The sequence below is a fragment of the Xenopus laevis genome, chromosome 9_10S, assembly GCF_017654675.1.
Source record: "Xenopus laevis strain J_2021 chromosome 9_10S, Xenopus_laevis_v10.1, whole genome shotgun sequence".
NCBI classification, from domain to species: Eukaryota; Metazoa; Chordata; class Amphibia; order Anura; family Pipidae; genus Xenopus; species Xenopus laevis.
The window spans coordinates 114,334,067-114,347,439 of NC_054388.1; the positions used below are offsets into that span (position 1 = coordinate 114,334,067).

Genomic DNA, 13,373 nt, shown 5'->3' on the forward strand with positions numbered 1-13,373 from the left:
AACTTTTTAGGGCAGGAATACATCAAGGGGGGCTGCATGGCTAGTTCAGAGAATGCACTTGTGCTCTCTACAGTAGAAGAGCAAAATTCGGATTTTGCCAGTAAATATAATGCTTTATGCTAATGTTATTAATAGGAAAAGAAGATTAAAATAAATGAAGGCCAATATTTTTTTTCCAGAAAAGGTGGCAATCCTACTTGCAGCTCCAGCTACAAACCAAGGGTCCCAGTTGCTTGCGGGTGGGAGTAAGAGCGGGTCTATAAGGGATGGGAGACTATTTCTTATATATCTATGTACCGCACAAATATCTGTGAGATTAGCCATGGCTGTTTACCTTTGTCAGTGGTTAGAAATATTATCCGCGGCCTTTAACTCCCTATACCAACCTCCCCCACTATTAAGCCACTCTTATCCTCTGCAGCAGTCTGCCCCTCCCCTCTTAGGAAGGACAAAGACTTCACAGGTTCATCAGGTTTGGTTGGCAGGACACACTGTGTGCTATTCAATTTCTGAGCCCCTCCCCCTACAAAGGATTTTAATTCCTGAAATGGTGGCTGAATGTGTGTTGCCTTTTCCTGTTAGACCTACAGCAGCTGACAAGTTCTGCACAGTAAAATGTATATGCCAAAATACAATTTTTATTGAGAGTTACTCGATTTTTCGATCTCTCTTACACATTTCCCTGATTTCTGCCGATTCTCCATGATTTTCAGTGAAAATTGACTCTGTTGCTTCAGGAGTAGTTGTGCGCATATGAATGGCTTCAATTTCACTGACCCTTGGGTCATATACCCGAAATTGTTTCCCAAAACAAAATACTGGGAGGTAAAGCTGGGCCAAGTAGTATTGCAGTGGAAAACAATAAGACTCATGCCAGTGCCACTTCCCTCATTTGGTGTGTGTGGTGCTATGAAGCCAAACTTTTCCTTCCCCTGTTCAGTGTGTGTAAAAAGGACATGGAAATGCACCTGAAATCCCCAGAGACAGAGTTAGGGCAGGGGCACAATCTGCAAGTTGCCATGAGTGTGGTCAGGAGGGAGAATGAGCATATGTGTCAGTCAATAGGATGGCAGTGAAGGGTCATTAGTCAATGCCCAATTTGGACTATTTTGGATTATTGGATTGTACCAATTAGACTATACCCAGCAGTGGCATAACTAGATGCTACTGAGCCCCACAGCAAATTGATGTTAGGGCCCCCAACATATGCAGAGGTTGTCCTTTGTTTACCAATAGATGTTGGAATTGCTCATTAATTAGCGCCCCTTGGACTCCCCTGCAGTCACAGTGTCTGCTTCCAGTTACACCCCTGACACCCAGTGATTTTTACATCATATACAGGTATGGGACCTCTTATCCAGAACTGGGGTTTTCCAGATAATGGATCTTTCCATAATTTGGATCTTCATACCTTAAGTATACTAGAAATTCATTTAAACATTAAATAAACCCAATAGGCTGGTTTTGCTTCCAATAAGGATTAATTATATCTTAGTTGGGATAAAGTACAAGCTACTGTTTTATTATTACACAGAAAAAGGAAATCATTTTTAAAAATTTGGATTATTTGGATAAAACGGAGTCTATGGGAGCCAGCTTTCTGGATATCGGGTTTCTGGATAAGGGATCCTATACCTGTACTTGTGCTAGAACATATAAACAGCTTTACATATGTATGTATGTATATATATATATATATATATATATATATATATATATATATATATATATATATATATATATATCATTATTATTAACGTATTTATATAGCGCCAACATTTGGCGTAGCACTGTAAAGTAAATGTGATTATACAACTAAATCACATGAATTCTATACATAGAACATATGGAGTTACATACATCACAATCAATACCGGTACAAAAGGTGAGGAAGGCCCTATGCAAAAGAGCTTACACTCTAAAGGGAAGGGAGTAATACACAAGGTGTGGGAGTGGGCAAGATCGAATTGAGTGGGTGAGAAATGTGGTACTGTATGTGGTGTTGCATTTGGTAGTTAAGGGGTATTCTGAGGGTATTCTTCTCGAAAGAAGTGCGTTTTAAGAGATTTTTTGAAAGCAGAAAGGTTGGGAGAAAGTCGGACAGACCGTGGGAGAGAGTTCTAGAGGAGGGGTGCAGCCCTTGCAAAGTCTTGAATGCGAGCATGTGAGGAGGTAATGAGAGAAGAGTTATGTAGCAGGTCAGTAGAGGAGCGCAGTAAGCGGTTGGGTGAGTATATAGAGATGAGTTCAGAGATGTAGGGTGGGGCAGAGTTATGAAGCGCTTTGAATGTTAGGGTCATTAATTTGAATTTGATTCTGAAATGTAGCGGAAGCCATTACAAGGATTGACAGAATGGCGAGGCAGAGGAGGAGCGGTTGCTGAGGTGTATGAGCCTCACAGCAGTGTTCATTAGGGCCCAACGATCGGATCCTAGCATTTGGCAAACGGGTGGTCGGATCGCGGGACCGCATCAACGAACAGATGCGGCCGCGATCCAACGGGATTTTTAAAGTCGGCCAGATCTCGATCGGGGAAGCCCGTCGGGGGACCCCATACACGGGCCAATAAGCTGCCGACACAGTCTGTCGGCAGCTTTTATCGGCCCGTGTATGGCCACCTTTAGGAGTTCTGGGATGAGATCAGGAGATGAGAGATAGATCTGAGTATTGTCAGCATAGAGGTGGTAGTGGAAACCATACGAGTTGATTAGTTTGCCGAGGGAGGAAGTATAGAGGGAGAATAGTAATGGTCCCAGGACAGAGCCTTGAGGAACCCCAACAGAAAGAGGTAGGGGAGAAGATGCTACTCCGTTGTAGGAGACACTGAAGGAACGATTGGTGATGTAAGAAGAGAACCAGGACAGGGCTGTGTCACGAAGGCCAAGCAACTGGAGGGACTGGAGGAGGAGAGGGTGATCTACAGTGTCGAATGCGGCTGAGAGATCAAGCAGTATTAGTAGTGAGAAATGATTGTTGGCTTTACAGTTAAAAGGTCATCAGTTAGTCGAGTCAGGGCAGTTTCCGTGGAGTGTTGTGGCTTAAAACCAGATTGTAGGGGGTCCAGCATGTTATTGTCAGAGAGGAATAAGGTTAGCAGAGAGATAGGTCAGAGGTTGTCAAGATTGGAGGGATCAAGAGAGGTTTTTGGGGTGGGGGTAACAAGAGCATGTTTTAGTTGAGAAGGAAACAGTCCAGTTGAGAGGGAAAGATTAAATAGGTGAGTTAAGGCTTTGATTAGACAAGGATTGGTATTGCGGAGAAGTTTTGAGGGAATTGGATCAAGCGGCAGGTGGTAAGGTGAGAATAGGCCAAAAGCTTTGAGATTCCTCATCAGTGACAGGGGTGAAGGAGCACAGGAGAGACTGGGTGTGGAGGGAGGGTGGTGGAAGTCTAGGGGGGTTGAGTAGTGTAATGTCCCTGGAGTGTTAAAGGTGTTAAAGGTGGAGAAAAGATGTGCTGGTTTTTTAGAAAGGGAGTTAGAGTGAAGTAAAGTATGTTTGTTTGGCTTGGAAGAGGCTGGTGTTATAGGAGCGCAGGGCAGATTTGTAGCTCCAAAAGTCTGATTCTGAACGGGATTTGCGCCAGCGACGCTCAAGTGCACGTGAATGTCTTTGGAGCGCTTTTGTATGAGCAGTATGCCAAGGTTGAAGTGGTTTGGGTCGAGAACGTTTAGTTTTTATAGGAGCAGCTCATTAAGGGCAGTGGTGAGAGGACTATAGTAGACAGAGGTAGCCACATTAGGACATATGGGAAGTCCTTGGCTTGGAACAAGTCAGTTGAACTGAAGAAGCTACTACAAAGTAGTAGTATACTGGATGATGTTGGAAGAAGAAAAACTCCTTAAAAACCTAAAAAAAAATCTAACCATGTCAAGAATACTCTGTAGGACATAAGTGTATCAATGGCGGTTCTTGTGCACATTAAACCGCAGCAAAAATTGGCTTGGGAAGGGGGTGCACCCGGGCCCCACAGGGTATTACGTTACTGTGTCAAAGTCTACATTAAAACGTTCATTCATGAACGTAATTATTAACATGTATTCATAAAGCGTCAACATATTCTACAGCGCTGTATAATAAACTGCTTTATACAATAAATATACAGAATTATATACCTAGTGACCAATGGCTGATACAATAGGTGAAGAGGGCACTACTCAAAAATCTTATAATCCAAAAGAATACAGGAGATTTAGCACAAGATGCAAACTATTGGTACACCTCAAGAATAGGAAAGGCAGATAAGACTACTGCCAAAACAGTTTTTTTCCTTTGTAATATTGCCAAAATATGCCCCTTTCTTTCAAAAATAACAGCCAAAACAGGAAAACTGGCAGACAATGAGACAATCTATGCCCTTATCCTATCCCGGTTAGACTACTCAAACTCCTACTTATTATTTTGTCTGACTCCCACCTCTCTCCCCTGCAATCCATCTTAAACTCTGCTGCTAGGATCTTCTTGCTATCTCTTCAGAGGGAACGTATTGAACCCCAAGTAAAACCTTTAGCATGGCTGCCTGTTAAGCAATGGATTGCTAATAAAACAACCTCTCTTAACATTCAAAACCCTTCACTCCTCTGCTCCTCCTTACTTTTATGCACTTGTCTCATTGTATGTTCCTAGTCATCTCCTCCAATTCTCCTCAGCCTCTGTCTTTTCACACTATTTACATCCACTGCCATCTCTCGGCTTAAAGGAGAATTCAACCCCTTATTAAAAAAAAAAACCCTACCCTACATAGACCCCCCCCCTCCTTGGGAAATGCCCCTAACTTTTTACTTACCTTCGGTGCAGATTCTGTCCAGTTCAGTTCACGGGCGCCATCTTCTCTTCAGTAATCTTCGGGAAGTAAGTGCCTTATCTGCGCATTCACAGTTGGAGCGGTCTGCTGGTCCCGAACAACTGTGCATGTGCCGAAAGTCCCGGAAATTGCAGAAAGTCCCGGAAATTGCCGAAGCGGCAGAAGAAGACCCGAAGATTACCGAAGAAGATGGCTGCCGTGAACTCCAAAGCATTAGAAACTCTAACTGACAGGTTAAGAAGGCACATTCAGGTTGGCAAAACAGTCAGGTTTTTAGTGACAATTACTTACCAAAGCAGAACTATCAGCGAAAAAAGATTAACATGACCTATAAGTACCTTTTAATGTAGATTAATATTTTGAAAAGAAAATGTTAGTGTCGGTATCACTTTAACCTTGTATACTTTTCCTCCACATTGTACCTGTATGTTCACTCACTAAAATTGTAAGCGCTTCTGGGCAGGGACCTCCTTCCTATTGTCTCTCTTACCACATGGCACTTAAGCTCTGTGTCCTTATATAAGCTTTGTGTACTTTGTGTATAAGATATAAGGAATATTGGCCTGGAATGTAGTGTTTGTACTTGGATACAGAACTGGCTAAAGGATTGATTACAAACAGTGGTAGTAAATAGAACATGTAATAATTGGACCAGTGTTGTAAGTGGAGTGCTGCAGGGGTCTGCCATTTTCTCTTTAAATTCTTTATTAATGACCTGATGCATTTTTGCTGATACTAAATTGTGCAGAATTAAACATTACATGCACAACGTCAATCTTGTTGGTGTGGAGCCAAGATGTTGCTCATTTACTGGTGAGTTTGGGGTTATTGTCTTGTTGAAGCACCTATTTCAAGGGCATTAGCTCTTGGGCATAAGGCAACATGACCTCTTCTAGTATTTTGATGTATTGAAGCTGATCCATGATCCCTGGTATGTGATAAATAGGCCCAACACCATAGTATCAGAAACATCCCCATATTGTGATGCTTGCACCACCATGCTTCACAGCGTACTGTGGTTTGGTTGAATTCTCTTTAGGCCAATCAATGTGTTCTTTGGCAAATTGGAACCTCTTCAGCACATGTCTTTGATCTTCCTAGAGCTGATCATTGGCTTTGCCATTTTGGCTATTCTTCTATCCATTCGAATGATAGTTTTCCATTTTTTTCCTTGTTTATCAGGTTTTGGTTGCTACTTTAAACTATTTGAGATCATTTAAGCTGAACAGCTTATCATTTTCTGCATCTTTATACTGTATGTTTCTCCCTCTCCAATCAATATTTTAATCAAAGTTCGCTGTTCTGCTGAACAATGGAGAGACCCATTTTAAATGCACTATAACCAGCATGCACAACATTCAATGCCTTCTTTTGGTAAATAAGGGCCGTAATGGACACCCGTCTTTTCAGAATGAATGACTTGACTAATTGAACTTCACACCGCTATTATCTGAAACAAGCTATTATTATTTTAAACAAGCCACAACAGATGATTCAATGACACAGAATAAGCAGCATGCCATGCCTGTTGGGGTCTGTTGTTTTTCTATTACTCTACAACACATCATTTTTAACAAAATCAGTTATTGATCAGGTTAGTGATGTCGGACAGCTATTATTCTGAATACAACTGTATAGTTTAAATATGCAAGTGTGTAATCAGGTCTGTATATACAGTATATTAAGTGCATTGGGGCTCATTTGGAGGGGCTGAACTTGATGGACTTTGGTTTTTTCTCAACCCAACTAAAACATGTATGCATGAAGATATGCTTTGGTGTAAGAGCTCTAATACAAATAATGATTCCCTAATGCTGAAAACTGTATGCAATTGAAAAAGGTTCCAAAAATAGCTCTCTGAGCAATTTTATATTTGTTGGAGCTGTTCAATTTATTTTTAACGATACTCAGAATCATCATGCCTATTAAGAATGCAAAACTCACATTGAAAAAAAAAAATGCAGCAGCCAAAAGCGTTGACAATTTATTGAAGGGAAATAATTCATTATCCAAAAGGAATTATTATTTGGTAACATCATAATTGTATGTTAATCACTCTGTATATACACAGTTATTTACTGGTTTCTCTCTTGTGTGTATGGGAATGTGCTTTAAGGTGGGAACGACGAGTAAAACCTTTCCCACATTCAGTACAAGTGAAGGGTTTCTCTCCTGTGTGTAAGTAGGAATGTTCAGTAAGATGGTATCGACGAGTAAAACATTTACCGCATTCAGTACACGTGTATGGTTTCTCTCCTTTGTGTAAGTAAGAATGTTCTGTAAGCTGGTATTGACGGGTAAAACATTTACCACATTCAGTACAAGTGAATGGTTTCTCTCCAGTGTGAACTCTGAAATGTACATTAAGATGTGAGGTATGAGTGAAACATTTCCCACATTCAGAACAAGTGATTAGTTTCTCTCCGGTGTGAAATCGGAGATGCAAAGTAAGCTGTGAATTACAAATGAAAGATTTCCCACATTCAGTACACTTGAATGGTTTCTCTCCCGTGTGACTTCTGACATGTACGTTAAACTGTGAAATACGGGTAAAAATTTTACCACATACAGTGCAAGTGTATGATTTGTCTCCTGTGTGACTTCTGATATGTATGTTACGCTGTGAGATACTGCTGAAACATTTCTCACATTCAGTGCAAGCAAATGGTTTCTCTCCTGTATGACCTCTAAAATGTACCTTAAGCCGTGACATACAGCTGAAAAATTTCCCACATTCAGAACAGGTGAATGGTTTTTCTCCTGTGTGAGATCTAAGATGGACATTAAGCCATGATGTACAGCTGAAAAATTTCCCACATTCATTACAGGTGAATGGTTTCTCTCCTGTATGAATTCTGAAATGTTTGGTAAAGTCTTGTCGACGGATGAAACTTTTGCCACATTCAGAACAGGAAAATGGTTTTTCTCCAGTATGAATTCTTTTATGGGTATTAAGGCCTGTGCGATTAGTGAAACATTTCCCACATTCAGTACAAGTGTATGGTTTTTCCCCTGTGTGAACCCTGAGATGTAATGTAAGGTTTTGGCGACGGGCAAAACATTTCCCACATTCAGAACAGGAAAATGGTTTCTCTCCTGTGTGAATTCTGAGATGTTTGTTGAGTTCTGCACGAGTGGTAAACCATTTCTCGCATTCAGAACAAGAAAATAGTTTCTCTCCTGTGTGAATTCTGAGATGTGCAGTAAGGCCTGAGCGTTGGATGAAACTTTTCCCACAATCAGAACAGGAGAATGGTTTCTCTCCTGTGTGGGTTCTAAGATGTATAATAAGATCTGCGTGATTGGTAAAACATTTCCTGCATTCAGAACAGGAAAATGGTTTTTCTCCGGTGTGAAATTTTTTATGGGTTCTAAGGCCTGAACGATCTGAAAAACATTTGCCACATTCAGAACAAGGAAATGGTTTCTCTCCTGTGTGAACTCTGAGATGCGCATTAAGACGGGAGCGTTGAGTAAACCATTTGCCACATTCAGAACAAGAAAATGGTTTTTCTGCGGTGTGATTTTTTTCATGAATTTGAAGGTCTGAACAATCTGTAAATGTTTTTCCACATGGAGAACCAGTGAAAGCTTTCTTCCCAGTGTGACTTCTCTGATGTTCAATAAGGTCTGAATTACACCCAAATTGTGTTCCACACACAGAACAGACAAATGGTTTTACTGTCATATCAGTTTTTTGATGCATGAAAAGTTCAGCCTCAGCACTATGGCTCTCAGAATAGTTATTCATCACAATGTTGGGAGTAGGTGTATCTGTTCCCTGAATCGGTTCTGTAAATGGATTATTGCTGCAATCTGATTGGTTTTCTCCTTCCCATGAAATGGATTCCTCTTTAATACCATTGGCTGGTGGCGAAATTTCAAGCTTCGGGAGATTTCCATCAGCCCAGAACTCTGCTCCTTCAGCCCCAATCTTGCTTGGCTCATTATTATAACATAATGTTCCTCCCAGATCAGCTGTAATATCTCTCTTATCTTCATATTCACAGTCTGGCAAAAGACACAAACATGAAAAATCATTATCACATTTTTTATTTGTTTTTTTCCAAAATGCCAAATTTCCAAAGTTAAAACTTCCTGTCTCCTGGTGTTTCATTCTGGTACCTAGGTGATCAAGGTTCAGATTCTGAACTGATACAATTTGATACATTAGTTGATAAATTTCTCAGGGGACAGCCAATTACAGCCCTGCAGCCACACAAGCACAGACAGGCTTCAGTTCCCTATCAGGTCCTGCTAGCTGCTGATTGGTTCCTGTCCTACAGTGCAGTGAGCTGGGAATTCAGGGAGCAGGAAGTGGAAGAAAAGGGAGGGATTATTAGGGTTTTTGCAGAAATATTTAATAAATCAGCCTGAAACACTACTTTTTAAAGCACAATTCTTCTATATCTAAATGAGTATAATGCACTGGTACATTCTTATTTTTTACACTAAATGTCTCCTTTAATGAAACTCCAGGATTATGCTCAGCAGGGACAAATGTGAGAAATGGATCAAATACTGGATACATTTGTAATGGATTTGTGGAAATGTCACAAAGACCCAGGCCTTGGGTAGCAGAGTTTTAGGGGCCAACAAGCCACATTGCAATTGTTTCGGAAGTACTAGGACATAGAGGAGATCTGCTAGCTCTTTAAATCTCCTGGCCTTGGGGTGTCTTATGTATAGATCTGTCTCTGAATTCAGTTAACGTGAGGTTTCAATATTTTGTACCCTGCATTCATTACTCACCCTGTGGGCCGAGCTGCTGGGGCTCCTCCTTTATCTCTTGTCTGTGAAGGTCCTTGTTTCCTTTTATATAGTCCCACTCGTCCAAGGAAAAATAGATGGAAACATGATGAGTCCTTATGGCAACCTGTCACACACAATGTTCCAGTCATCCCCCAGCCAGAGAAAGGGATTATCATCCACTGTTACTAAACAATAAGGGGCCGCTGTACCCACCTCTCCAGTCAGCAGCTGGATGATGTTGGACATGAGTTCCAGGATCTTCTTGTCATTCTTGTTATTTTCCTTCTGTATGACGGAGCCAGGGGCATGCAGGGCCCCCCCATCATCTGACTTCTTCCTAGGGATGTAGTGCTAAATATTGAAAGGAAGAGAGAATGGTGTTTGAGCTGCAGAGAGACCCCCTTTGTACAGACAGACAGTCTCTTGTCAGTGTGCCAGTCACAGTGCCCCTCACCTCTCCAGTCAGCAGATAGATCATCTCCAGTGTCAGATTCACCATTCTCTCCTTCTTCCCCCGCTCCTCCTCCTCATTTTTATCCTTCTTCCCCATCCCTGTGTCCTTGCTTCCTCCCACATTCCCATTGGCTTCTTGAGGGAGGGACTGACCTGAAAGTGGTTGCACAAATACAGTAGCTATTAAAATTGCCCTTATCGTTTAGGCAATGGTGAATATTAAATGGTTCCTGATTTCAGTATAAGTTATAAAAGTCACAAAATTGTGCTTAACCCACTGGAAAACAATAGTAATTTTTTTTTTAAGAGCAGCCCCCATAGAGGCTTGTTCCCTCTTATCCGTGTACATAATAATCAAGTGCCCCGGCTTGTAAAACATGGGAATTTACATGACATGGGATTGATTTAATTTATTAATACATTATTGTGTCAGCATTATCTTGGATAATAGATCTTTTATGAGAAAATAAGCAGGAACCTAGACTCTGGTATGGCAGTGGATGTGATCGACTAAGCCTTTGCTAAAGCCTGGAACATAATATTTCACTTGGAAAGAAAACTGTATGAGGGATAGGTTACAAAGAGTGCTAGTAAATAGAACATTTTCTAATTGGACCAGTGTTGTAAGTGGAGTAGTGCAGGAGTCTGTCATTGGTCTTTTTTCCCCTCAGTGTTAATGGGGAATGCAGTTTCTTTATCCGCTACAGACTCCATGGGTTTCCACCTTACAAATATCAGTAAAAAAACAGAAAAGCATAATCTCCTATACATTGTAAACATGAGGACAAACATTTTTGACTGTCCCAGAAGAGGTTAAATCCCACATGGCTACTCCTAAGCTAAAACAAGGAGTCATCTAATGGAAAGATATCTTTTCTCCATTTGGAATTGATAAACTAAACGTATCTCACAGTTCATCAATCAGCAAAGATAGTTCTAGTGATAATCCTGCCCCCTGTATGAAGTCTGTATCAACAGGCAATGATTCCCAGGAGGTTGATGCAGGCTTCACTCAAATGTATTGTTTGGGAATCTGTGGAGGTAGGTGAATGCAATAACTGTTCAAATACAACTTTGCACCTCTCCTAGCAGTCATTCACAGAGCACCCCTCTCATTATTATTAGAGGGGGCACAACAACTTCCTTCTGCACAATGGTGGAATGAGACTTTGTATGAGACACTGATCATTCCATGTCGATTTTAGTTAAATGCCTCTCAACTTATTGACATAGAATTTCTTCCTTAAGAGGAGACGTTACTCATTATTCATACCGTCCAGATCACCTGACAGGAGTGCCAAAACAAGGGACATTCCTTTGGAGGACCTACAACCAGGGCTGCCCTGAACGGTCTCTAGCTCCCTATTATAATGGAAGTAGCCTTGTGTTTTTTTCCAGAACTTTCTAAAATTCCATGTCATATAGCAAGTGGCATTCATAGATGCAACTAGGTGTGCGCTACTCTTCCATTAGCCGATGCTCGGTCACAATCTCCCATAGAACAAAGTTGTGTTTGCAAGGAATCTATGACTAGCAAACAACATTTGTTCTAGGGATTACCCCCTTGTCCTTCCCTTAAATGGCAACATGTAATTCCTTCCAGAAACCCTTATAGATTATCTATTAGATTCTTGGCTTTAACCAAAACCCTAGGAGGTAGAAATGATGCTATTTTCATCATTCTGATGCTACCTAATGGGTCCTCCACCAGATTGCTTTGGTTAATCTTATAGTGTGTATGTTACAGGTAGTTCAATTAAGTTACTGTATACTTATCTATTTTTGTAGCTCATTTGTGTTTCTGTTGTTCCCAGACAACCCTTATACTGTTCCTTTTAATAAATTCACTTACACACAGCTACTGATATTTTGTGCCCTGTACCCATTACTCACTCAGTGGTCGGAGCTGCTGGTGCTCCATCTTCTCTTCTTCCTCATAAAGGTCCTTGTTTCCTTTTATATAGTCCCACTCATCCAAGGAAAAATAGATGGAAACATGATGAGTCCTTATGGCAACCTGTCACACACAATGTTCCAGTCATCCCCCAGCCAGAGAAAGGGATTATCATCCACTGTTACTAAACAATAAGGGGCCGCTGTACCCACCTCTCCAGTCAGCAGCTGGATGATGTTGGACATGAGTTCCAGGATCTTCTTGTCATTCTTGTTATTTTCCTTCTGTATGACGGAGCCAGGGGCATGCAGGGCCCCCCCATCATCTGACTTCTTCCTAGGGATGTAGTGCTAAATATTGAAAGGAAGAGAGAATGGTGTTTGAGCTGCAGAGAGACCCCCTTTGTACAGACAGACAGTCTCTTGTCAGTGTGCCAGTCACAGTGCCCCTCACCTCTCCAGTCAGCAGATAGATCATCTCCAGTGTCAGATTCACCATTCTCTCCTTCTTCCCCCGCTCCTCCTCCTCCTCCTCATTTTTATCCTCCTTCTTCTTCCCCTTCATCCCTGTGTCACTCGCTTCCTCCCACATTCCCATTGGCTCCTTGTGGGAGGGACTAACCTGGAAGTGGAAAGGACAAATACAGTAGCCAATGAAATCACACTCATCATGTAGGCAATGTTCACTATTAAATGGTGCATCATTCCAATGCTTCCCCCACTGAAGGTGGAAAATAATTGTATTTGTTTCAAGAATAATGTCCATTGAGTTCAGTTCCTTGAGTCTAAATGTGGGGGGAGGGGTTCTTGTTCTACTCTGTGTTTAAAAAGACTCCCCTGCAATTTGTCTATACTGTAATTCCCTTTATTGTACTTGTAAGAGTAATGTCTCCTCCATAAGCGGGATGGCGGTCTTCACTGTGACAGCAGTCAGATAGTGGCACACCCTGCCCAGTGATTTTGTGATGCAAATTCTGTTGATGCTCCAAGTATGAATCAAATACAGCTATAAATGCATTTCTGTGCGCAGTCTTATATAGTTCCAACATTATCTTGAATTCTTAGAAATCAATAGGCCTAAAACCATAGCTCTTAATTCTGCTTACGTCTTAAATCTCCCCAGTCCCACAGCTCCCTGCAGCACTGACCCTCGATCCCACAGCTCCCAGCAGAACCAAACCCTAGTCCCACAGTTTCTATCACCAGCAAACCCCAGTCCCACAGTTCCCAGTAGCACAGACTCTCAGTCCCACAACTCCAAGCACGAATAAACCCAGTTCCACAGTTCTCATCAGCACAAACACCCAGTCCCACTGTGATGGACGTGTGTCTTTTTTCAACCTTACTCACTATGTTACTTTTGTCCCACAGCTCCCAGCAGCACCGACCCAGAGTCTCATGGCTCCAAGCAGGAGTAACCCCACCCCCACAGTTTCCAGCACCATTATCTCCCAGTCCCACAGCTCCCAGCA

General features: G+C 41.6%; 1 protein-coding gene across 1 annotated transcript; it reads right to left on the reverse strand.

Moving 5' to 3' along the window:
• Positions 1-6,774: 6,774 nt before the first annotated feature.
• Positions 6,775-12,166, reverse strand: LOC108704258 (oocyte zinc finger protein XlCOF7.1-like). Its single transcript, XM_018240751.2, has 3 exons — positions 12,115-12,166; positions 9,556-9,679; positions 6,775-8,814 (listed from the first exon to the last, which is right to left on the reverse strand). Exons 1-3 carry the CDS (start codon positions 12,145-12,147, stop codon positions 6,875-6,877), a joined length of 2,097 nt encoding a protein of 698 aa, XP_018096240.2. The 5' UTR covers positions 12,148-12,166; the 3' UTR covers positions 6,775-6,874.
• Positions 12,167-13,373: the final 1,207 nt, after the last annotated feature.